Below are 22,559 nucleotides of genomic sequence, written 5' to 3'. Positions count from 1 at the left end.
ACGAAGTCGATACAAAAATAAACATCATATTTAATGTTATGAAGGATACACGTCTCACAATGCCATATAATTGCCTCAACTCACAGAAAATATGCAAATGTAACATGTCTTATTACAGGCATGTTGTGAGGCTTTTTTCCCAGTGTCGCAGGGTCTTCCCTGTCGACAAGCAAAGCCTGCACCTGCCACGATGATGTTTTTGGCAAAGAAGTAAGTTGGTCAAATCGAGGTTTCAAGACTAAATCCTTGAGCTCGAAGAGGGGTATCATCACAAACTAGGATTCTATTGCATGAAGACCTAGTCATCAGGGCTATGCCTTCGGGTTGATTGACAATGCAAGGTCATGGGTACCAAGAGTATCTTGCGGAACATTAATGAACTATATGGATCTTGGAAGACACATGCCACCATATAGGCATAAAATGGAGGGAGCATTAAATGCAGTCGGCCAGCATTAAATGCTCCCTAGCCCTAAAAAAGGGCACCAAAAAATGCCAGAAAAAATACTACCACAACTCCTGCAGCACAGACTCACCCTGAGCTGACTAATCTGCTAACAAGAGCATACCACGTTCATCACACTATCAAATTCCTACACTATATGACTCCATTTTGAGAGAGGGAGTTGGTAGAGATGAGTTGGTAAGAGATGCCATACTTGTATAAGAACTCGGAGAACTCATGGGAGACAAACTCACCGCCACTATCACTCCTCATCGTATCTATACAACATGTTTGATTTTACATTAGACGCATCCAAACTAAGAAGCATGTGAAGATATCCGATTTATACTTCAGAGTATAACCACATATATCTCAAGAAGCATCCACAATCAAAATGAAGTACAATTCACCAATAATGGTAGTATAGTGGATACTAATTGGAAAGGTCAACATGAATCAACCTAAGGGGATCCTTAGCTCAATAATAAGTTTGTTGAGGGAATGGCGTATAGTGCTATTTTCTGAGCGAACAACACACATCCTTGGACAATTTGAGGCGTGGAAGACTCTCAACCATCTTGCGCCGTGACAACTCATAAAGAGAGTCATACCCAAGGTGTCTGAAGCGAAAATGCCAAAGATGCTCATCATTCATATGCTCCCTTGTGGTAGCTAAAGCTTCAAAGTGATGGAACTTAGAGCCCTCAACAGTAGTTGACTAGGAAAGAAAACAAGTCATCATATAGAGGCCACTAGCTTGTGCCTCACCGTGAGCAATCACTAAACCAATAAGAGTCAATGACCTTGATTGTGATTGCAAAGAAGAAGATTGCTTGCCCCAATCGACAAAGTTATTGAGCAAATAGGAGATTCATCCAAGGCATGAAAACATAATCCTCTTCAAGACTTAACCTATTATGAATAGATTGAAAAGTTCCTCCTGATTGTGATCACAATGAATAAGACTAAATCCAATCGATAAAGTTGTTGAGCAAATAGGAGATTCACCCCATGCTTGGGAATATAATCCTCCTCAAGACTTAATCTATTATGAATAGATTGAAGAGTTCCTCCTTCGTGATTTCCATCAAAATCTTGCAATGAAGTAGAAACAACATAAGTAAAAGTGGGTATACCTAATGCAAGAGTAGGAGGGGGAGAAAAGAAAATAAACTTGTACTCTATTCGTTTTCCCAATATGATGGTAAGTCCCAAGAGGAGATTTTGTTCTTCCTGCAAAATCAATAGATCAATATACCAAATCTAAAAAATAATAATTAGCATGATATTCCAAATGTTGTTGGGCTCTATGCATGAGGATCAAATCAAACTCAACCCGTACAAAATCATATGGTTTGTAGACTCCATAGTAATTTGGTAATGACCCCATCTCTTTGTCAATACACGATTCATTTTTTTCTCTCCTGCACCTCAAATGCTTATTATTTTCCTCCTCCCTTGCAAGACTTTCTTCCAAAACATGCCTTGACTTCATAATTATATTGTCCCTACCATATAAACTAACATTCACGAACCACATTGGAACAAGAGCTGGACACAGACTTTACATAGGATTTGATCTTAGATCCTAGTCACCTGTCATTTTAGGGAAACGCAGATGAAGAGAGGTTGCCTTATGGGTAGAGGGGTAGAGCTCACCTTCCCCTTATCTCTCTCAATATGAATCAAGTGCGGCAATTGACTTGCCATCAGTCTTGAAGGATCACAATGTAATCGCCTAGACTAAGCGCTAAAATGTTGATAAGAGACTATTAGGACTTTTAGCAACCTTCAAGCTCATCCTCATGGGTCAAGGCCAAGTACTTCATAGCAAGATAGACTCGGGGCCGCCCAGTAAGACCAAAGTCTAATTATTCCTATGGAGTACAGACGACGGCAACTGCAATAAGCCTTGGACGACTACTAAGTATTACTTTTTTTGCAATTAAGCAGTAGATATGTTACAAATCAAATGTCTATCTAATATCGGAACCTCGCGGAGTCTATGAAACCCGCTCTCATTCTTGGTATAGGCTACTCTAGAGACTAAAGTAATGACGGTATGTTCAAAGCCGTGTTTCCTTTCAGACCTTGTTTCTAATGACAAGCTTTCCAATCAAAAGCCTAGGTTTCTTCAATAAGTACCTAGCTCTAATATCATGTAAAGAAATACTCATCTAGAGATAACAAACACAATTATACAACAAGGCATAAACTAATTAAAAAGCTCAGTAATGTTAGGGTAACTCAAACTTCAAAGACAATGAACATTGAAGATGAATGAAGAATAATTAATAATTACAATGCTCATACAGTCAACACACTATGCAAGGTGAATATAAAATCTCAAACTCCCGTGTCTCTAGGACCCGAGGCAAAGAGTGTGAGCTAGAAGAGTGTAAGCTAGAAAGTGTATTGTCATCTATATGGATTCTAAAAAATAGTAGACAACCTCTGAAAATGTGCGACAGCAGAAAATGCAAATCTAGAGAGTTTAGATCAATGCCGCGTAAAGCTGGGACAGCTCAAACAGCAAGCAGCAGCAAGAACAATGTCAAAATGATGTGGGCAGCTGCAGCAGACTAAAAACCCAACGCTGGATGATGATGTTGCAAGTTGGCGACTAGCTGGATGTAGTAAATGCAGGTAGGAACTGGTCAAACAGTAGCAAATGCAGCCTGTGGAGGTTGCTCAATTGGTGGCAATGGCTGGAAACAATGGCAGCAGGCTCGAAAACTGCCAGAGCAGTATACACAGCAGATGGAGGGCTGGATGCAAGCGCCAGGCTGCAGACAGGAAGCTCGAATTGAGATCTACAGGAAGGGGTGCTGACAGCAGAGAACAAGTACCAACAATCTACAAAACAAGGATAGGCTGAGGTGGTGGTCAACTTGTCTACTTACAGATGAGTGGATCCTTCCAAGTTAGGGTTTGGCCTATGAAAATAGAGACAATCTCTAAGAACACATTTCTTTTTAATGAAAATTTGGTAATAATTGAGTTTTGGGGCTATAATAAAGAGCTAATCAGTTTATAATGCAGTTTTTAGATGCATAGAGCATGGCTTCCTACAGGCGCTCGTGGAATTTGGCAGGTCAAATCCTAGAGTTGGTTTGCCTTTTAAGTTCATGATTGGGGGGGAAGATAGAGAGCAGTCTTTGCTCCTAGTGTGTTCCCATATGAGAGGACACTTTGGCAGTCTGGCTGAAGCCAAGGAATCCATGGTGACAATGTGCTTTTCTTGGAGCTGGTTCGTGATAAGCATTAAGATTCTGCTATTTCTACCCGGTATGGTCAAGGATTGCTACAATCAATGTCAATAACAATGTCTTTCTGAGGGACCTTGATGGTGTTTTGATCACCCACTCCTTGGGTATCCATGCTTGTATCTAATTGTCATTGTTGTATGTACTATGGTCGGCCTTTCATCATATATATTTATTGTACTTCTCAGCTATGATCTAAGAGAGGGTGTTCACATCATACATATCATGAATTGTATGGGTAAGTTATTTGGGTGTATTTCAATTTGAGTAGGCAGCATGTTTTCATCATGGCCAACTAGCATCTATGGTGGCAATAATGGCTGGTCGACCTAATGATTATTTTACATTATTTATGCTTATTAACATGCCATCCCTCCTTGTCACTATCATCATACGTGCTCACTGCATCCTGCTGGAGAGAGGGAGTCTATGAACACTTTGCTAGTTGACCACAGTCCGTGTGGTTGTACACATTCTTGTACTTTGGTGTATGGATTTTGTTTTCCAGGTTCATTGTTGTGAGTTCATGTCTTCTTGTTCTCTTGTCAATTCTCTGTGTATACAGCAGCTTTCATTACTTTGCTTCTGTTGCTCCGCATTTCCATGGCAAGTAATGCATTTTAAATAAGTATGGGCCCAATGTTGGTGTCTCAACAAAGGGTACCTAACCATTCCTACCAAGTTACCTAACCTAAAAGGTCAAAGAGGTTTGCTCCGCAGCAGAGACATTGGCTGGGCAGAAAATAAAAGCACCCATCTCCTAGAGTGGTCATGGGATGAAGTTGTTCGTAGCAGAGCAAGAAATATTTTCATGAAGGATAAAGAGTGGTGGTGAGAGTTGGTGATGCTGGGATACAACTGATGTAGGATGATCGTGGCTTGTCCCTTGGTTCCCTTTTATAGAAACTTTTGAGACAGTTATCCTAACAGATCCTGGATTTTGGTTTAACTTGAAGATAATTGAATTTCTTTTCAAGACTACAAGTGATCTGAATAAATTGGCCATAATTGAGAATTGATTCTGACCTGGTTATTCATTGCTTAAAAATAAGGTCAAGCAGTAGGATGCAACATGTGATGTGCCATGCAAAGAGCTTCCATGTGGGACCTATGATGATAACTCATACATGTCATGTGAAGACTAAAGTTTGATAACATAAATTGATAAAATGTAATTCAAATGTTGATAAAATAACATATTTCTTTTTTGAAAATATTGACACTTGGCTAGCCAAAGAGGAGATGTATAGAATGAGTTGCACCTCAAATAGAAATAGTGATTGTTTTACATTTAGAATCTCCTAATGATGCAAGTGCATATGCCATGTAGCAACTAAAGGAGAGGCAGTGGAGATTCCAACACACACACTCCTAGATGCACATGTACATGGAACGATGGTGAGCCGAAAGGGAGACACATGTACGTTGGTGAAGTGTAAGTGTGTGCAACAACCCCATTGGTGCAACAATGTGCCTAGGAACCAGAAAGTGAGTGGATCTTAACGTAGAAAGTTGGGCTGAAAATCTTGCAGACATTAGTTTATAAAGAACATCTTGTACACATAACTTAATAGAAGATGCGAATGAATAAGAGCTAAAAACCCTGGCTCATTTTACTTCCGCTCAGTCTTAACCACTCAAAAACTGTTTACACCTGAAGGGCTGTCAGGAGAAGAAGAGGGTTGCTGACCAGGCAACTTGGCTGGCTGTTTTTCTCCAACTCTCACTGTTCTTTGATCCCCCACTGCTGCAGCTATCCAATTTTCTTTTGTGATCTCATGGGCAATTTATGCAAGGTTTAGGAATCCTGCCTGAATTTTGTCAACAGACATGTGGGCTGTTTGGTGAGGGCTTTTCTTGACAGATTTTTGTTCATATACTCTACTTGTAATTCTGAATTGTACATAGTATGTGAGAACTTTTGGGCACTAGAAAGCTGTCCTCCTCTCATTCACCATCATCATCAACTGTTAACCTTGATTCACAATCATAAACAGCGGTTACTTATTGGCAATCTCGCTGTTTGGGGAGTACATCACTACTCTTAATATTTAGGGCTAAGGATTGAAGATCAGAAAGCTTGCACGATGCCGAAAGGATTGTGTAATGCTCAGAGCTTCTATGTGGTGTTTTACTTTGATCGATACAGCATGCAAGGGAGTAGGGCACTACTTGGTTGTGACTCTCATGTTGCTACAGACCTATTGGGCCACATTGTCTCTATTCAGTTTCTCAGTCAACTTTCAGCATCATTTCCAAAACTGTAGATGTAATAAATGCACACTAATCAGTCATAATCATGCTCCTGACGCAACCAACATACAAACAATTGATTGCATGACACCATTTCCCAAAACCACCAAGAACTATTTAACAGCTCCCTGGTTGCATTGGAAGACACAAGTCCCACCAAAAGGAGACCCTTTACTACTAAGACAACCTCTGCAACATAAGACATGCATACAGAAAAGGAAAGTTGAAACCAGTGATAAAACCTAAGCAGGGTGGCAAGTGCCCAATTGTCTAAATACTATAGTCTATGGATAGTACGGTTCCATGGCTCTCACTGACTACAGTTCCTCTACTATATGGACTAAACATGGTTGAGGACTTGGGGGCTGCTGCTGAATGTTGCAGTGGCAGAATAAGGCTTTCCATTTACATGCATGAAGCACAAACCAGATAGCTAAGCTGTAACATGCAAGAAAGTTAAGAAGGCTGCTATAAGGAGAAAATGGGAACAAAGCTTTCATAAATGAATTCCTTTATCTATGTTTCATGAATACACAATGGTCTTGTCAATGTGGGCAATTTGGGATTCCGTAGGCCATGATGGCAAATATGAAAGTATGAATGCCTTTTTAGTTTTGTTTGGCCCCTGGAGTGAAGCAACTGTAATGTGGCAACTCTTATGATGCTTACAAAGGATAGAAAACATGTTGTCAGTCAGGACTTGCAATAGAAATCAACTTGAGCGCTGCACATGATTGGGATCACAGATGATAGAGCCCATTTTCCCAAAATATGGAAGGTTGCGATGACGTACATCATATCAGCTGAAATTCCAAGTCAAAAGATATGAATATACCTAGTAGATTCATGCACCATGCAAGTTCTTCAGCTTACATTCTGGGACCTCTTGACAGTAAAAAGTGCACAGTTTACATAAAACAACTGCTCAAATTAAAGACATTCAAGTGGCAAGCGAAAGTGATCTCTCTCATTCCTGTTGACTTCACAAAAGTCATGATAATGCATGCTGATAACCTCTCCAAAATCTCAGAAGAACCATACCTGAAAATTGACTAGATTTACACAAGAATAAATACTTGCCTGTAGTAGAATTGCTGAGGTAGCTTTCCCTGGATGGACTAATGCAATACTGCACAGAGCTTCAACCACCTGGTTCCATAAAAGCTGCATATATAAGCAACTTTGGCAGAAACATACAGCAGCTTGACCATGAATGAAATTGAGCTCTTGAGGTTTCTCGCTACCTGTCTCCAACCACGTTTGGCAGAGGTACTCTCCCCACCAATTGAAAGTTCTGGTGCACTTATTAGTCTTCTCCAGAGCAATGGCACAGCAGCCACTGATAGGTCCTCTTTCTCCAGAAGAACAGTCTTAATGAATGTTCCAACATTGTCATTTATGTCCGAGCAAAGAAGTGATGCAACATCAGAAGCATAAATTGAAACATTAGACAGATCTTTTCCTGCACATGGTAAGATTACATTGAGAGGCCTTTCCAGAAAACCATCAGATTCTCTAAAACAGTTATGGCAGACTTCTGAAGTCTGGGTAACACCTTGATTCTGCAAAGTATTTGCTTCAAACTGTATCCATGAATCATGAGAGAAATCACCAGAGATTCGGAGAGGAGATTCATTATCATGACCAGTACAGGCCCCTGCAGAGCCAGCAACTGCAGCCACAGCCTTTCTGTTTCCTTCAACTAGTCCTAACACAGTGGTAGCCTTTGCAGACAACTTAGGCTCCCAGGTGCACCGCATTATGCCTGTCAAAGCATGCATGCATGCCTTTGACTGTCCAAGTACCTCTGATACATGGACAGCAACAACAGCAGCAGCAACAATCTCACCAGGACTGCTAAAACCAGTATTCGTAACATAATACACTGAAGAAGGAGCTAAGGTCAACAAAGCCTCTAATAACCTCAGAAGCCTTCTTGCATTGTCAATTGCAGAGGCAACCCCACTTTGTAAGTCCAAAAAGGAACCTGCAGTTTGTGAGTCTCCTATAGCGGGTCTAACCATCTGAATGGAGCTTCGCTTACATGCCCCTAACAAGGGTGCCGACATTGAAAGAAGCTGCACTTCACATGCCAATGCACAAACTGCAGCAACAATATAGGAATCAAATGTTGAGACTGCCCCCCTCTCTTTCAAGGAACCTTGACCAGCTGACTTCATTGTGAATTTGAGTGTGATTCTATCCTCCTCATAGGACAGATTACTAGATGCGAAAATGCTCGACTTTCTCCTGCTACATTGAACAGCATCATGGCTCAAACAAACAGTGAAAGCTACTGAAAGTAAGCGTGCTGCAAGATCTGCTGATGGGCATGCATCTGTAAACAGTGAGTGAACCATTGCACGGAGTTCTGTACTGACAATATTCCTGCAACGAAATCCATTTAAACCATTCTGAGCAGTTTTTGCAAATCCATTCTTTTGCTCTTGGTTCGCTTCTGTAGGGAATGTTCTATGTAAAATCATCTTGACAGTGGCAGTAAATATTTTCAATAAGCAGGACTCTGAGGGGCTACCAACTGGTAGATATTCAAGAACACGAACAAGAGGTCGAAAAAGGTTCCATGACAAAGAGGGGGGCTGTAGGGGTGTTGCCACAACAAGTTCTGGTAAATTAACAGTGGACGAATTCAGCGGTAGTAGCCCATAAGCAGCCTCCCAGAGAGTGCATATTTGCCACTCCACATCTGGCCCATGATCACACATAAGGGAAGCTATTCCTCGTGCTGTTGCTTCTTCAGTAGCTTTTGCAGCAGCCATGATGATCTACATGATATACCAAGCCATTATTTGCATGCCCACACTTCACAGACACTCCACATGACTTCAGATATTGACATATCAAAGTTACCTGCTCTTTAGCATTTGATCGTCTGGAAGACCCATATACTGTCTGCCTACCATGAATATCTTGAGCATGTCCAGGAGGGGGGAAAAGCAAAGCAGGCTGTGAAAAAACTCTGAATAACAAGGCTGCTGCTGCATCTGCCGCTATTCCTGATCGCATAGTCATGGCTGTGCCGACTGGTCTTAGAAAGTGTAAGTGCAGCCAGTTTCTTGGGAGCTGGTGGTGAATAGAAAAACAACAGACCAGCATAAAAGATACTTAACAATTTTGCATTGTGAAAAATTCCCATCTCCAAGAACTCAGAACTGACATATAAGAGAAAGTACGAGCAACAAATAGCTATAGGCATGAATGCACTGGAAAAGAATTTTCTGAAACGTTCTCTTCAGCATAGAATATGTCATCATATCATTTACGAGTTAAGATGGAAAACATGCAGATAATGGCAGTAGCTAGATGTATTTTGACAAGATATTTGTATGATTCATGGTTGTTGGGTAGACAAGTGCACCATGAAGGCCTTCTCAGTGGATTATTTTGTGCCATTTCTACTCAACCTAGTAGGATTAACAAGCCTTGATTTGAGTTTTGCAGTAGTTGAAGAGACAACATTATGTCTATATGTGCTGTTACCAGTAAATGCCCTTTGAATGATATGTTGAGACGTTTGGATGATGGATTGGGTTCAAATGTTCCTATCACTCATTGGGTGATGGACAAAATTAGGGCTAAGTTAGATGATTGGAAACATGCTAGGTTGAGAATTGTTCCCTGCCATTTTGGCTGCTTTCATATTAACTTTATTGCCATTCCTAGTGTGGTCAAAACCATTGACTGATTCCTTGACATCTCAATTTATGAAATTGCAAACTCTGCGACACCTCAAGTTATGAAAACTCATGAAAATCAAATCAAAAAGACACTTTATTTGTTTGAGAATCAAACAATCTCTTCTCTTCTACTGCATGGCACATTATCATGTTCTCGCAAGGAAGGTTACAATTTTGAATATTTTCTTGCTGCAAGAACAACTTGGACTACTATGATAGCCTCCTTTTGTGTTAACTCTCATACTGACTCCTTTGGGGAATGGCACTTTTCTCACCACCTAGGGTTCCTTGCCAGTCCTACCCTTATTACGATAGCCTCCTTCTCTGTTAACTTTCACAATTAACTCCTTTGGCCTTTGTCATTACCTGGGATGTCTTGCTAAACCCAACCTTGATGTTAGAAATGTTGTAATCTGTTAGAGGTTTATGGACTAAACCCTAAACCTGTAGAATGTTGATGTAAAGAACTTTGGAATGTCAGTATGAAAGCCTTAAGTCTAAACCTTGAAAGAGATGAAAGAAAGATGGGTTTAAGTCTAAGACCTAGACGTTCCTTCTCCATAGAACTTCTTCTTTGGACTTGTCCTATGAAAGTTGTCCACTTCTCTTTGAAGTTTGGACCTGTCCTATGAAGTTTGTCCACTTTTCTTTTAAAAAAGAAGATTTCCAGGGGGATCTTTTGACAGATAGCAGTTATCGTGCATGCTTGGCTGGATTTTCTTGTTTCTTGCCTGGATACAATACTGGGGTTTGTGGTCAATTGTGGGCTCTCAGACTGATGTAAACTGTCATTTTGGTCAATAATTCTTTGGATGGTTGTTCTAGACTTAACAGATACTTCTCTGTTTTCTTATGTTAGATATGTTCTGACTTTGACAGTGATGTGCTTTGTAGATTGCAATAAGGAAATCATTGGTTTCAACTTTCTCATATTTCCCACAAGTAATGTGATGTATCACAAAAAAGCGTGTTCGTTTAGGTGACGGGAAGTGGAGGTAGGGCAGAAAAACGGAGAGTAGGAGTTGTGGATGGGTGGGCGGTGGGGGGCGCGGAGGGAGACATGAGTGTCAGAAGGAAATGGAGGCAGGGAGAGGGATCATGTGGGGAGGTAATTCCCATATAGCTTGCCCTTAGGATCTTCTAATAATTGTCATCCAGGCACAAAATGACAATGAACAAGATGCAAACATTGTGTATTGCAATGTTGTTTTTTATGCAAGCCTTATGGAGCATTCTTCCAAGAAGAGAGCATAATATCCTGAATCCAAGGCTAGTTTATCATCATCAAGAGAGAAATTTCCAACACATCCCCAAATTGCAAGAGCATTTCTGCAATCAAGTCATCCCAACCTGAAGTTTTCCATTGACTTAAGATTTGATAGCATTCTTGCTCCTGTGTAAACAAGTAGCTTGCCAATGATTGCAACAAATAAGACCAGCTACGATAATACTTGACTTCCACTCTTTTTTGTTGTAACCTACAAGAGGATTCTTCACACTGAGAAACTTCACTTTGTAGATTAAAGTAAATGAGACCATAATTGTATTTCGAGAGGTAACAACAAAAACCATCATGCGCATTATATTAGCTATATGTGTCAAAGAGTTTATCTCTTATAATCCGACCAGCCTGTGAATCCAAAAAACTTGAGACCTTGATCATATTAAGGTAGTGATAGTGCTCCCTCATTTTCATCAGAATGAAAGGATGAGGACCATGTCTCACCTGCACAGATGAGCTGTAATCTTCAGCAGCTCGAAGAAGCTCCACAAGCTGCACGGCCGCATCTAGAGCATCTGGTGCCCATGAGGGTGGAGCCTCCAAAAGACCAAGAAACAGTCTCTGGGTTGCACCAGGTGTGGCAATCGCATAATATCTAAAATTAGGGAAACGAAATTTACACCCAAGTGGTCCTAGCAAGCCTTAGAAATGCACACAATTATAAGCTGAATAACATAAATCTGCTACATAAGTTCAATCTGATACAGAAATTTGATGATGACTTTATTACCTGTGAAACAGTCTAGCATAAGGTTCAAGCGGAGGCAGTCCTGATACCAAATGCTCATCCAAAGCTGTTGCAGGAGGAGGAAGCAGCAAGGCTGGGACAGCAGCAGCCGTGAGATCAGCTGTTTCATATCTAGCCAATTCATCATCACATACACTAAGTATCACAGCGGCACCATTTGCAACAGCCCATCTAGGAGTGGATGGCATCAGTTGTGGATGTTTTCCTGGTCCGCAATCTCCAACTGCAAGGATTCGAGTACCAAGTGACTCGTGTTCAAAATGCTGAGAATCTACCACTAGATACACAAAATAGAACAGTTGCAAATCTATTCTGAAAATTCAAGCTGGCAAACATGCAACTGGTGAAAGTTCACAACTGACCTGTTGTTGGTGGCTTTAGCTCTCCTCCAGCTGCATATTTTCCCATCACACCTCCACACCTATGTGAAGCAAATCATTACACAACTCATCAAGTGAAGAGAAAAAAGGTTAAAAACACTCGCTACAATTGAGCATCACTCAAAAAGTCAACAATCTTTTCACATCCTATTACTGGCTGAAGGTTACATGAACTGTCCAAAATTCCAGATAATAACTAAGTAGCAGGATTGCTAAAATGCATTTTCTTCATTACATCTTTTGACGTGCAATGGAAGGAGATCAAGATGAAACATTTTACCATCTAAAGTAGTCACTTTTAACACCCAGTGGGGCAGCAAGTAAGCTATCAGTAATCCATGGTGTCAGTAATCTAGTAGGTGTCTTTCTCTCCATGTCAACACCAGCCTGGGCTTCTTGATCTCGTTCAACTGAACCTTTGCTACTGGAACATGCTCCAGAACCTGTAGCGTCCGCTGAACGCATGCCATAATGGCTGCTTTCAGCCTGATATATTGGCCGGTTGTAGTGAGTCAACACTCTAAGAATCTCCCCGCAGGCTAAGGCCCACTGCTCCGACAACTCTTTCTGCAAATGCTTTAGGAAAAGAGAATGCCAATGTAAGATGGCTTGAAATGCACTTGTGCTTTATATAAGAGGCCTTATCTCCAGAAAACAAACTGAGAGAGCTAGACGAGCCAAAAACACACTTAAAGAACTTCACTTCAGCATACCTCATTGGATGGACTGAATAGAGAGATGAAGGACCTGAACGGTGGTCTTTTCTTGTCATACAAGACCGTGCCATCAATAATGCACGACAATAATGCATGTAAGATGGCATGGCCATGTTCTGGATGATGTAAAATGAACATTGCTGCAACATCAAGCAGCTATTTAGAAAATGAATCACGCGTGAACTTCAACTGAGATCACAATTCATCTCTTATAAACCCTTAGAAAAACGTACCAAGTACATCATCAAGCAGAGAAACATCTTCATGGGGATAATGACTGCGAACCAGCTGTTGTATATATTTCATAACATGTTTTATAAATGTAATATCCATGGAAAACAATGAAATTCAAGAGGAGATTTCAAAAATATAGAAGCAAAGAAGTAACTCAGAGTATGTAAACTTAGAAGTATGTCAATCATCTGATTAAAGCACCATTGTACCTCGCTGATGTCATTTCCAAAAGCCTCAGATGCAAACTGTGCAAACAACTCAACGTATGCCAAAATCTCCGTCTGCAAGCCCATGTGACAAAGTAAGAGCCTTATGACCCCACATCTTTAGATTATTCACAGACAGTATACAAAAAGAGCTCAAATAACATAACAATGTATGTTCTCCAACATTGTCCTGAAACTCAATTCACTTGATAAATAACCAGGCTACAATGTTTGACCAGGAAACTTATGCATGTTTATTCAACTACATTTCCCCTGTTATAAACAAGCTAGATATGAAGTCTAATCTAATTTTCACCTTCAAGCTGAATACATGAGCTCATACCAAATGCAAACGTGAGACTGGATGACACATTGGCTTGCATGCAGCTTGAGGTGCTTCAGATCATTAGGTTGCATGCATCAACTGATACAGTTGACAGTCAATTTAAAATACATGACATAAAAGATGAAACAACTTAAATAAAGAACACTGTTCTCTAATATAATCAAACAGAATGATCATGGTGTGCATAATTATGATGTATACTGAAGGGAATGAACATTCCCACACGCTTGTACATCCAAGATCAGCACCTGCAGCATTGGCCACCAACCTTGGTCACTAAGTGACAATGTGTTGCATCCTTGAACATCAAGGATGGGCACCCATAGCATTGACACTTGATCTTAGGCCAAGATGACTACCTGGGACACATGCTTAGGGCACCACAATTGTACTCTTAGGCCTACTAGCAATCTCATACATTATCAAGCGTGACTGTGCATGTGGAAACAACAATGCAACTATGAGAGGAAAAGAGAACATAGAGGGAATCACCACAAAAGAACACATAACCTGAAAATTATGGGAACGCAAATAGTCCCTTCCAAAAGTGAATTTTAAGGGGGTTCCCAAATATTATCTTCAGGCCCCTTGAATTTTTATTTTGGAGTCCTTACCCCAAAGCCTCATGAGAACATGTCCCCCCATATTGAACAAGCAAAGTCATTGAGTGCATTGGCAAATAAATGTACTATTAACTCCTAAATTTGGTCCAAGAAGGCTTTATTTGTATTATTTGGCATTTATCAGTGTCTTGAGACAGGCTGGGCACCACCCTAGACAATTCAATGTCTCATGTGCCTATCTATAGGTCAAGGATAATATTATCTATATTCATCCTCATACTCTTACACTTCGCCATTCTCTCTCGTTCATTCTTTGTCCATTTCTGCACTCCTCACCACTCTCCACTACTGTTCACTGTCGAAGATGAAATGGTATGCTCTGATACGGAATGGTATGCTCTAATACCATGTCAAGAAATGCTAAGGTTTGGGGGGGAAACACAGAGTATACGGCAAACACTGAGACAAAGAAACTCAGAAACACTGAAGAAGAAGATAAATGAAGAATGACAAGCACTGAACCTTGCTAGATGAATCATACTGATACAATGGAGTGGAGCTCGAAGATGACAGCACTGTCCTAGCTGATCAAACGGTAGCAGCTAAAAGGAATCTGCACTGTTTAGGGAGTGAAATGCAGTCCTTTGGGTAGATATGTCAACAAAGACAAGAAAAAGGCTATGGAGGGAGTGAAACACAATCCTTCAAGGAGTGGAATGTCGAAGTAGACACTGGAAGATGAACAGCAATAGAGGAGCGGAACATCGTCCTCGAGTTGTAAGAGATGCTGAAATCTCTCGAGATTATAGTTGTTGTCAAGATGACTGTTGGGTAGCCAACTAGAGAAGAAAACCCAAGAATATTGGTGAAGATCTCCTGTGTAAGTGGCTGCAATTGGGCAGCCCTTCAAGAGTGAAGAAAACTCAAAAACACAAGTATCTGATGTAGGGCTGATAAAAAAGGGCATAATCTGCTGTAGACAGCCTGAAACTACTACCTCCAATAAGTGGCTGATGCCAGGGAACTTTTGCCTCAGTGCTAGGGTGGCAGCAAGAGTTGGAAATGCACAATAATAATGAAGATGATCTGCTATACCAGTCCAAGGAGAAGTGTAACTAGCAAACGGGGTGAAACACATATCACACTTTTCAAGCTTATGGTGATACTTATTTGGCATTTTGCAAAAAATTAACACATCGTATCCAAACAAATTTTGTCTACCACTCCTCGTGATACAAAGTATACACATGGACATCAAAAACTTGATTTCCATTTGCTCCCAAATCCTCTCTATGAGAAACTAGCTCCAAACTAGATCCATGGCTTCCCTACATCAAGACATGTCAGAAGATGGGATCCTAGATTGCTTAAATCCGCAAACACAAAAGATTTTGGCCAAGCATGGTTGACAAGGTGTTAACGGTCCCATGAGGATGCCACGCTACCATTTGCATCAAAAGGCATGGGATTAGACCTCAAATTGTGACATACTTAAGGAGACGTACATAGGCCTCCAAGTGGCATCTTTCCTTAATGAGAAGCACCATGAGTTGGCATAGCTATTCTATGAAAAACTACCACCTCCACCAAAATGGGACACACAATATAAATAATACACTTATTATCCTAAGGCTTCAACTAAGGCACAAGATGCCCTAACCAATGATATGTGCCCTTCTTTTCATCAAGGTTTTTGCATAGGCTTTCAACTAGTTTCAACCTTGATGAGGTGGAGGTTTCCATTTTGCACAATTTGCCACAAAAGGCTGGCTGTGCATACTTGCTAGCAAAACTATCTCCTCTCTTTCAGTTGTTTGAGTAGTGGCCACCACCCAGAGTCTCATCATCTGTATAAAGGTGATACTTGACTATCATTTCCCACAATGTAACAAAGAACTTCAAGTAGGTCTTTCTTGAGGTATGTGGAATGCTAAGGGGTTTAATTCTGTAGTGCCCTATCTCAAGCTTGCCACCAAGATATATGGAATTACTTTCCATGCAACTAGGTTGGTAGACAAACTATAAGTCTAGTTACTAAAAGCTTCTCTAAATTTGAGATAGGCTAGTAAAGGGGGCCAAAGAGTGGGGATTGTTAGTAAAATTCAAGCTTGGGGAATCTAGCAATTAGGTCGTTATTGAGAATTCCTCAGCAAGGTGCAATCTTAGCAATCGAATTGTACATCACCATTCTCTGATAAGCAATGGAGGTTGCAAGTACATTTACAAAGCCAGATTGATCCTTTGTTTGAGTAGGGGAAGGGTCATCCTCCTACCTTCTTTGTTTGGACTTTTGGCTTTTTTTGGGGGGAGGGGAGGGGGAGGGGGAGGGGAGGGGGGTGTTTGGCGCCACAGGGCTGCAAGTTTTGGGTGGAGGGTTTTCTAGACATCCCAAACCTGTCTGGTGTTACAAGTACAGCAGATCTCTTCATATACCTCACTGAGGCAATCCCTAGACATAGCATTCAGTCTAAAATCAAGTGACCTACTTATTATCACTGCAAATTCTGTCTGAACTATTTTGAAACTAAATGTGACCTGTAGGTCCCCCTCTTGTGACAAAACTGCACAGTACTGATAAAGATGGTGGTTTATCCGTTATAGGCAAACAAAAATTATTTGTCCTTTCCTTTAACATCTATCAGATTCATACTTTTGCATGCCCTCTTTTGCTGACAGAGACTCTCCTGCAGTTGCAGCACTTCCAACCATCAATCACAATGTATGGTGAAGCTGTCTACATAAATATCCCTGTGGATCCCTAACAGCTGTTGACATATATATCCTTGTGGATCCCAAATATAGCCTTACTATCAGTGTGTACAATGCTAAGTGACTGAAGAGTGTTTCTTATCAGATATCTCACAAAGGTGTCTCTTTGCTTTGAAAATGAGACCTTTGTAATCATAGACAGTCTAACATGCACAAGCGGCCATTGGACAGACCATTCTGAACAAACCTTGATGTCTTCTGGTTTATAATGTGATACTATACTAAAATGAATTTGACAAACATGCTGGATACAGGAACACCCTTCGTGGCACAATCGATTCCTAGTTCATCCAGACCAACACAACTTCCACCTAGAAAGTTGGGTTTTGGCACTGTCTTTTCGCTCCACACTGGAACTGTCTTAAAGAACACCAATTTGGCTTTTCTTTATTTGAGGCCCTTTCTTGAGTATAGATCTGTTAGTTTCTTTTCCTTCCGAATTAAGTGAATCACGCCATCATTCTTACGCGGTGAAGACTAGTCTAGATCACTGTTGATCAATAAACCGAGATACTGGGCCATATAACATGCTTGAATCGCAACTGCTCCCTGGCATTGAGAATGTTACTAAGCTCGATAGCCATCAGGAGAATGATCTCACTGCGAGGCCTAATTTCAATCGAAATAAGCATACATGGACACTATGAAAGTAAAAGGCCTGCAAAATGATGTCACAGACCTGTCGTTGATCCAGCTCTTGAGGAGGGGGCCTGACAAGGGAAGATGATTTCAAGCTTTGTACCCATTTCTGACGAGGAATTGACATGGATAGTCAGGAGAAATTCAATAGCAGGCGTGCTCTCTTCTTCTTCTTCTTCTTCTTCTTCTTCTTCTTCTTCTTCTTCTTCTTCCTTTTTTTTTCAATGTTGTTTGTTGCTCGGTTCTTCGATCATCACAAATCCCTGGAAATGTCAGTCCATCGGCGCCGCATAGCGAGCATGGAGTAAGCTCGATAATCCGCTACATCGTTGGGCGGGGAGAAGCGACCGAACATGGAGATGAGGCACCGCATGGCGTGGCGGTGCGGCACGATGACTGTCAGTGCAAAATTCCTGCGACCACAGCAGAGCCGAGGAAGAAAGCAACGGGGAAGATCCGTCGGTGGCCCGCTACTGTACGGACTCCAGAGCCTGTGTGCTGTGCCTGATGACTGCCGGATTGGGAGCTGGAGCTGAGAATGGAAACGAAGGTGCTCCAGGTAGGCAGGGAGAGACAGAGAGCCACAGGAGACAGACACACCGAGGCACAGAGAGAGAGAGAGGGAGAGAGAGAGAGGCCGGGGAAGGAGGAATACGGCGCAGAGTAGTCCGTGGCCCCGCGACGATATTCATCCGACGTGGCAGGTCCCGTCCTACGTGGCTGCGATATTTATGAGCTCTTCTAGTGGAGGCTTCCCCTTCTCCGCCAATCAGAGACCGCGGCTGCTTGTCTTGGCCCATCTTACTCAGTGGCCACGTCACAAGAATTTTGGGGTGGACCCCATCCCAGGCCAAAATATCTCAGCCGACTTTGCTCCTTCCAGTATATCGGACGGTTCGCCTCGCGACACGCTTTCCCGCGACAGGCCACAAGATTCTCCCACGTGGACCTATGGGCTTTTTGCAAGATATTTTTCCCCGTCCCAGTTGGGTGTCGCCGCTGGAAGTCACTTCACAGTCTCCCAAATGCGCAAATCGTGCCACGCGTCCTGCATTACGGTCGTCTCTTCTGATAATGCGTTTTTATGCCCTGTTTAAGCGACGTATTTTTTTAATATACAATACACCAAAGTATTAAGGGCAATAATAGCTAAATACTTATATCAATTAAGGTAAAGAGGCTAACAAGTGACATCTAATGGTCCCTCCCTCTTGAACTATATTATATATCATATGGCACTCAAATTGAAACCTCCAGATATTTTGATACTTTTTATCTCGTAGAAACCTAGTTGTAAATGAAGGGTTCACAAAAGAATGACAATGATGGGCCAATAGAGCGACACACCAAGATCCACTCTTGAAAAATATACAACATATGAAAACTCTCACATTGCTCAATTGTTTGACAAATACTAAACTTATATCTGATACTTGCAAATTTGTGTCAAAGCCTTGAATGGCTAAAAAATATGCTTCTTTTGTGCAACACTATCACTAAATATGGGCAGGGTGCATTTTGCTTATGGGAGGGTGAAAGAAAAGGGGGAGTAGGGGGAAGTGTTACAAACCTTCATGGGACTTCAAGTATAACATGTCATAAGGCACAAAAAAGGCACAACGGAATGGCACACAATATATATCAATAAGGAATCTTTGTCTTCATGATATCGAAAGATACAGCATTGAGACACATCTCAGGATTACACCCTCATGATGCCGCACATGTGAGGGTTCATCACTATGTATAGAGAATCACACATAGAGTGGAAACCAAGAAGAGCTCAAAGTCACTATTACTCCCTATGTAGGTGTTTCTCGCTCCAATACCATGGTATAGCTACAAACCCCATACCCTTACACTCACCTCCGCTTAATGGATTGATGTCCTCAACAATCTAAGGGTGGTTCTTAACTTATTCCAGGATCTTAACACAACTTATGCTATCAAGTTGGTTAGTATCTGTCGATCTAGGACTTGACTGCTTAGCGAGGTCTTAACACAACCTTTTCTATCAAGCTAGTTAGTGTATGCCACACTACGACTTGGGCATCTTAACACATCTTATTCTATGAAGCTGGCCAAGGTCTACCCATCTAGACTTAGTTCTTTTTATTCTTTTGCATTCTAGTCTGCCCTCGACTCAATTACATTTGAGGAGTGGAAACTTCATAGTCCTAACTTGATGTGGCTTGGCGCTTATGGCTTTTCATGCCAAGCTTTGTAGGTGCAATCCCAAGTTGTCGCATTGTTGGGGTCAAGGCGTGGTGGCGCGGTTGTAGCCATGTTGTTGTGCCATGCCTTAAGGGAGGCAGTCCATTGCATTACTCCTCGCGACATCCCTCCCTTTCTTCGTGATGTCATCTTAGGCCTTGGGGACTTGGGTCTCTTGGTTTGTTTGCCAAGACGCTTTGCCCTCATCACCAAATCAAGAACTTGGGCTATTTTCCTTGGTCTCCTTGCTGGATCTTTCTTACTTGCCTTAAACTTAGACAAACTAGTTGGTTTAGCTTACCTTCTCGCACGGAAGGTGCTATCTTGGTACATGGCACCTCTTAAGCTTTTTTTAGTCTGGTTTGGAGTTGAAGTTCTTGGAGGGGAATGGACTAAGTCATCACACTTAGACCGGATTTTGGTTTATGGAAGCAGAGGTATCTTTGTAGTTCTTCGGGGTGACGCCCATATGTGTGGTGCTTGGTGTGTCACAAATCCATAGGATCAGGATGACAACTCCTTGCACTGCTTGCGACCTGAATGCTGAGATCTCAATCTTTACCAACATTGAGTATGGTCCCAACAAGTTTCATAGTCCAAAGACATTCACCTTAAGACATGTCCACCTAGCTTTATCTCCTTTCTTGTATCCTTACATTATGATATTTTCTACCTTTGAATGCACGTCCATTCTCCATCCTTCTCCCTTCACATATTATTCTATCATTTCTTCCTTTTATGAAACTTCTTCGAGTTGGCATTCTTCGGGATAAGGGTAGTCAGTGTAGAGATATTCTCCTTCTGGGTGGTAGTCCATGGGAACATCTTTGGGGTAGTAGTATCTATCTCCTTCATGAGGGTATTAGTTGTAGAGGTATCGGTCTTCAGGGTAGCCTTCTTGGTAGTAGTCTTCAAGGTAGTAGTCATCGGCTCCTTGTTGAGGACAAGGTGTTCCAAGATCTGGGTTGAGCTCATCCTCTCCTTGGTCTTCATCTTCATCTTCATCTGACCATAATTCTTCTTCTTCTTTCACCTATTTCTTCTTTTCTTGGCTCCTTATTCTTCTTTGGTTGGCTTTGCTTCATTTCTCAAGTCTTGGACCATTTTGGCTCCCATCTACTTCAAGTATATTTTGACCCTCTCTTTGGCTCCTTCAGATCTAGAGGTAGTCTCCCAGTTCCACCTCAGCACAATTTTCTCTTGTAGCTCCGTGTCAAGGTCTCGGGCCATCTTCACTTGCTAGAGCCTGGCTCTCTCTAGCACCATGATCAACTTGTAGTCAACCTTCTCTAGGTCTTAATCCAGCTCTTCAACTTTCTCTTCGAGATTGTGCAACACATATGTTCTTTTGTGGATCTTTCTTAGTGCTTTGATGGTCTTCTTTGTCTACTCGATCAGTTTGAGCCATAGTCTTTCTTCTTGCATGTGATTTTGAGCTAGTGACATAGCTCATCTTCCTCTTCAAATAAAGTATCCTCCCATAGCTTCAGCTCTCTCCAACACATTTTTGAATGGTATGTTGCACGTTTCTATCACACCACGGCTCCCTTTCAACTTTGTTGGCACATCATATTCTCTTCCGGTTTTTAGCAGAGGTAACACACCTGGGGGCATCGCGTAGGGTCGTCGCATTATGTTGTGTGATGTGTTATGGTAGGATTGTGGGAGCTTCTCACTCAACCGCCAAGACCCATGGACCACTTATTGTTTCAAGCATTTCAAGCCAAGTGCAATGGCTATCTCTCACATAGCTGCACAATACGTGCTCTCACACATATGAGTGTAGTGAGCTTACATCCATGCTCAATCAAATTGCCTTCTCCCTCAAGCACTATGGTAGCTCCATGATCCAAGGTGCAAGCTCGATCCTTAGGCTCCAAGCTCCATGCTCCATTACCACGTGCTAGACAAGAGAAGCAAAGAGAAGAGAAGAAGAAGAGAGGAGAAGATGGAGAGCTTCTCCACCACGGTTTCTCACCCTCATATACTCACTCCCTCTCTCGAGCACAAGCTCAAGCAAGAAGAAGAGGAGGAGGAGGAGGAGGAGGAGGAGGAGGAGGAGAGCTAGTTTTGGCCACACACAACAAGCTTCTTCATTCTCTTTTTGCCTTTTTATACATAATCCTAATCCATTTTTGGGCACCTATCCCTTTTTTACATGCCCAGCCATTTTAGCCTATGTTCTCTTTTCCTATTCCCTTCCTATTTAAATTATTCATTCATCCAATGCTACCCGTCTACATTTACAAATTGCACAAGAGGAAGCTTGGCACTCTTTTACAAAGATTTAGAGTGCGTTTTTATATTTTAAATGTGTTTTTTCTATTTTGTGCTTGTCCTAAACTTTTAAGCCATTGCGCTTTATGCCTTTTTTCCTCATACTTCTTCAGTCAAGCTGCATTGTTTCACTTTACCCTGCGCCTTTTTAATTTTCTTTTTGCTTTCTTTGCATTGGGGTTAACATTAGCCCCCTCCTAGCCGAGTGCTAGTCCCATGAAACTTTTTGCTAGTACTTGTTGATGAGGGATCAAGTGGCTAAAGGGTTGCCATGTGGGTCAATGATGGGACTTCGTGGAGATTGGCCATGGAAAAGAAGAATCACAAAATGGATGTGAGGTTGTGGAGGCCGAGAGTTGATGAAGTGGGTGATGGGGGCCTTCAAAGTCGATGGTTGATCACGAATTGCCGAATGTGCCTAAAAGGAAAAGGAAGTGTACTACCTAGGGAGTATGCCTACCTCACTGTACACTACAAGGTGTCTATACTAGTGAAATTGGGAGTTGGATCGAGCCTCAAGGAA

The 22,559-nt window shown here is 41.7% G+C and overlaps 1 protein-coding gene across 7 annotated transcripts in view; it reads right to left on the bottom strand.

Annotated features, from left to right (window-relative positions):
* Positions 1–18,201, bottom strand: part of GI (gigantea protein (GI)) — a 29,582-nt gene extending 11,381 nt beyond the window's left edge. For 2 of the 7 annotated variants that reach the window (XM_087668576.1, XM_087668581.1), the window contains exons 1-11: positions 17,586–18,199; positions 13,232–13,303; positions 13,022–13,076; positions 12,786–12,928; positions 12,353–12,648; positions 12,055–12,113; positions 11,675–11,915; positions 11,389–11,539; positions 8,836–9,048; positions 7,209–8,750; positions 7,045–7,113 (exon numbers count right to left, since the gene is read on the bottom strand). In XM_087668576.1, coding sequence (XP_087524702.1) covers positions 7,045–7,113; positions 7,209–8,750; positions 8,836–9,048; positions 11,389–11,539; positions 11,675–11,915; positions 12,055–12,113; positions 12,353–12,648; positions 12,786–12,928; positions 13,022–13,076; positions 13,232–13,303; positions 17,586–17,672 — 2,928 coding nt within the window. In that variant the 5' untranslated portion in view covers positions 17,673–18,199. Of the gene's footprint in view, positions 1–4,726; positions 4,820–7,044; positions 7,114–7,208; positions 8,751–8,835; positions 9,049–11,388; positions 11,540–11,674; positions 11,916–12,054; positions 12,114–12,352; positions 12,649–12,785; positions 12,929–13,021; positions 13,077–13,231; positions 13,304–17,585 lie in introns of those variants that run through there. The other 5 variants (XM_087668582.1, XM_087668580.1, XM_087668577.1 and 2 more) reach the window with 5 other exon arrangements.
* Between the last annotated feature and the right edge of the window lie 4,358 nt (positions 18,202–22,559).

The sequence above is a fragment of the Lygodium microphyllum genome, chromosome 26 (genome assembly GCF_053477565.2).
Source record: "Lygodium microphyllum isolate KBCC chromosome 26, Lygodium_microphyllum_v1.1.10, whole genome shotgun sequence".
In the NCBI taxonomy this organism is placed as follows: Eukaryota; Viridiplantae; Streptophyta; class Polypodiopsida; order Schizaeales; family Lygodiaceae; genus Lygodium; species Lygodium microphyllum.
This window is presented reverse-complemented; position numbering and strand designations above follow the sequence as displayed.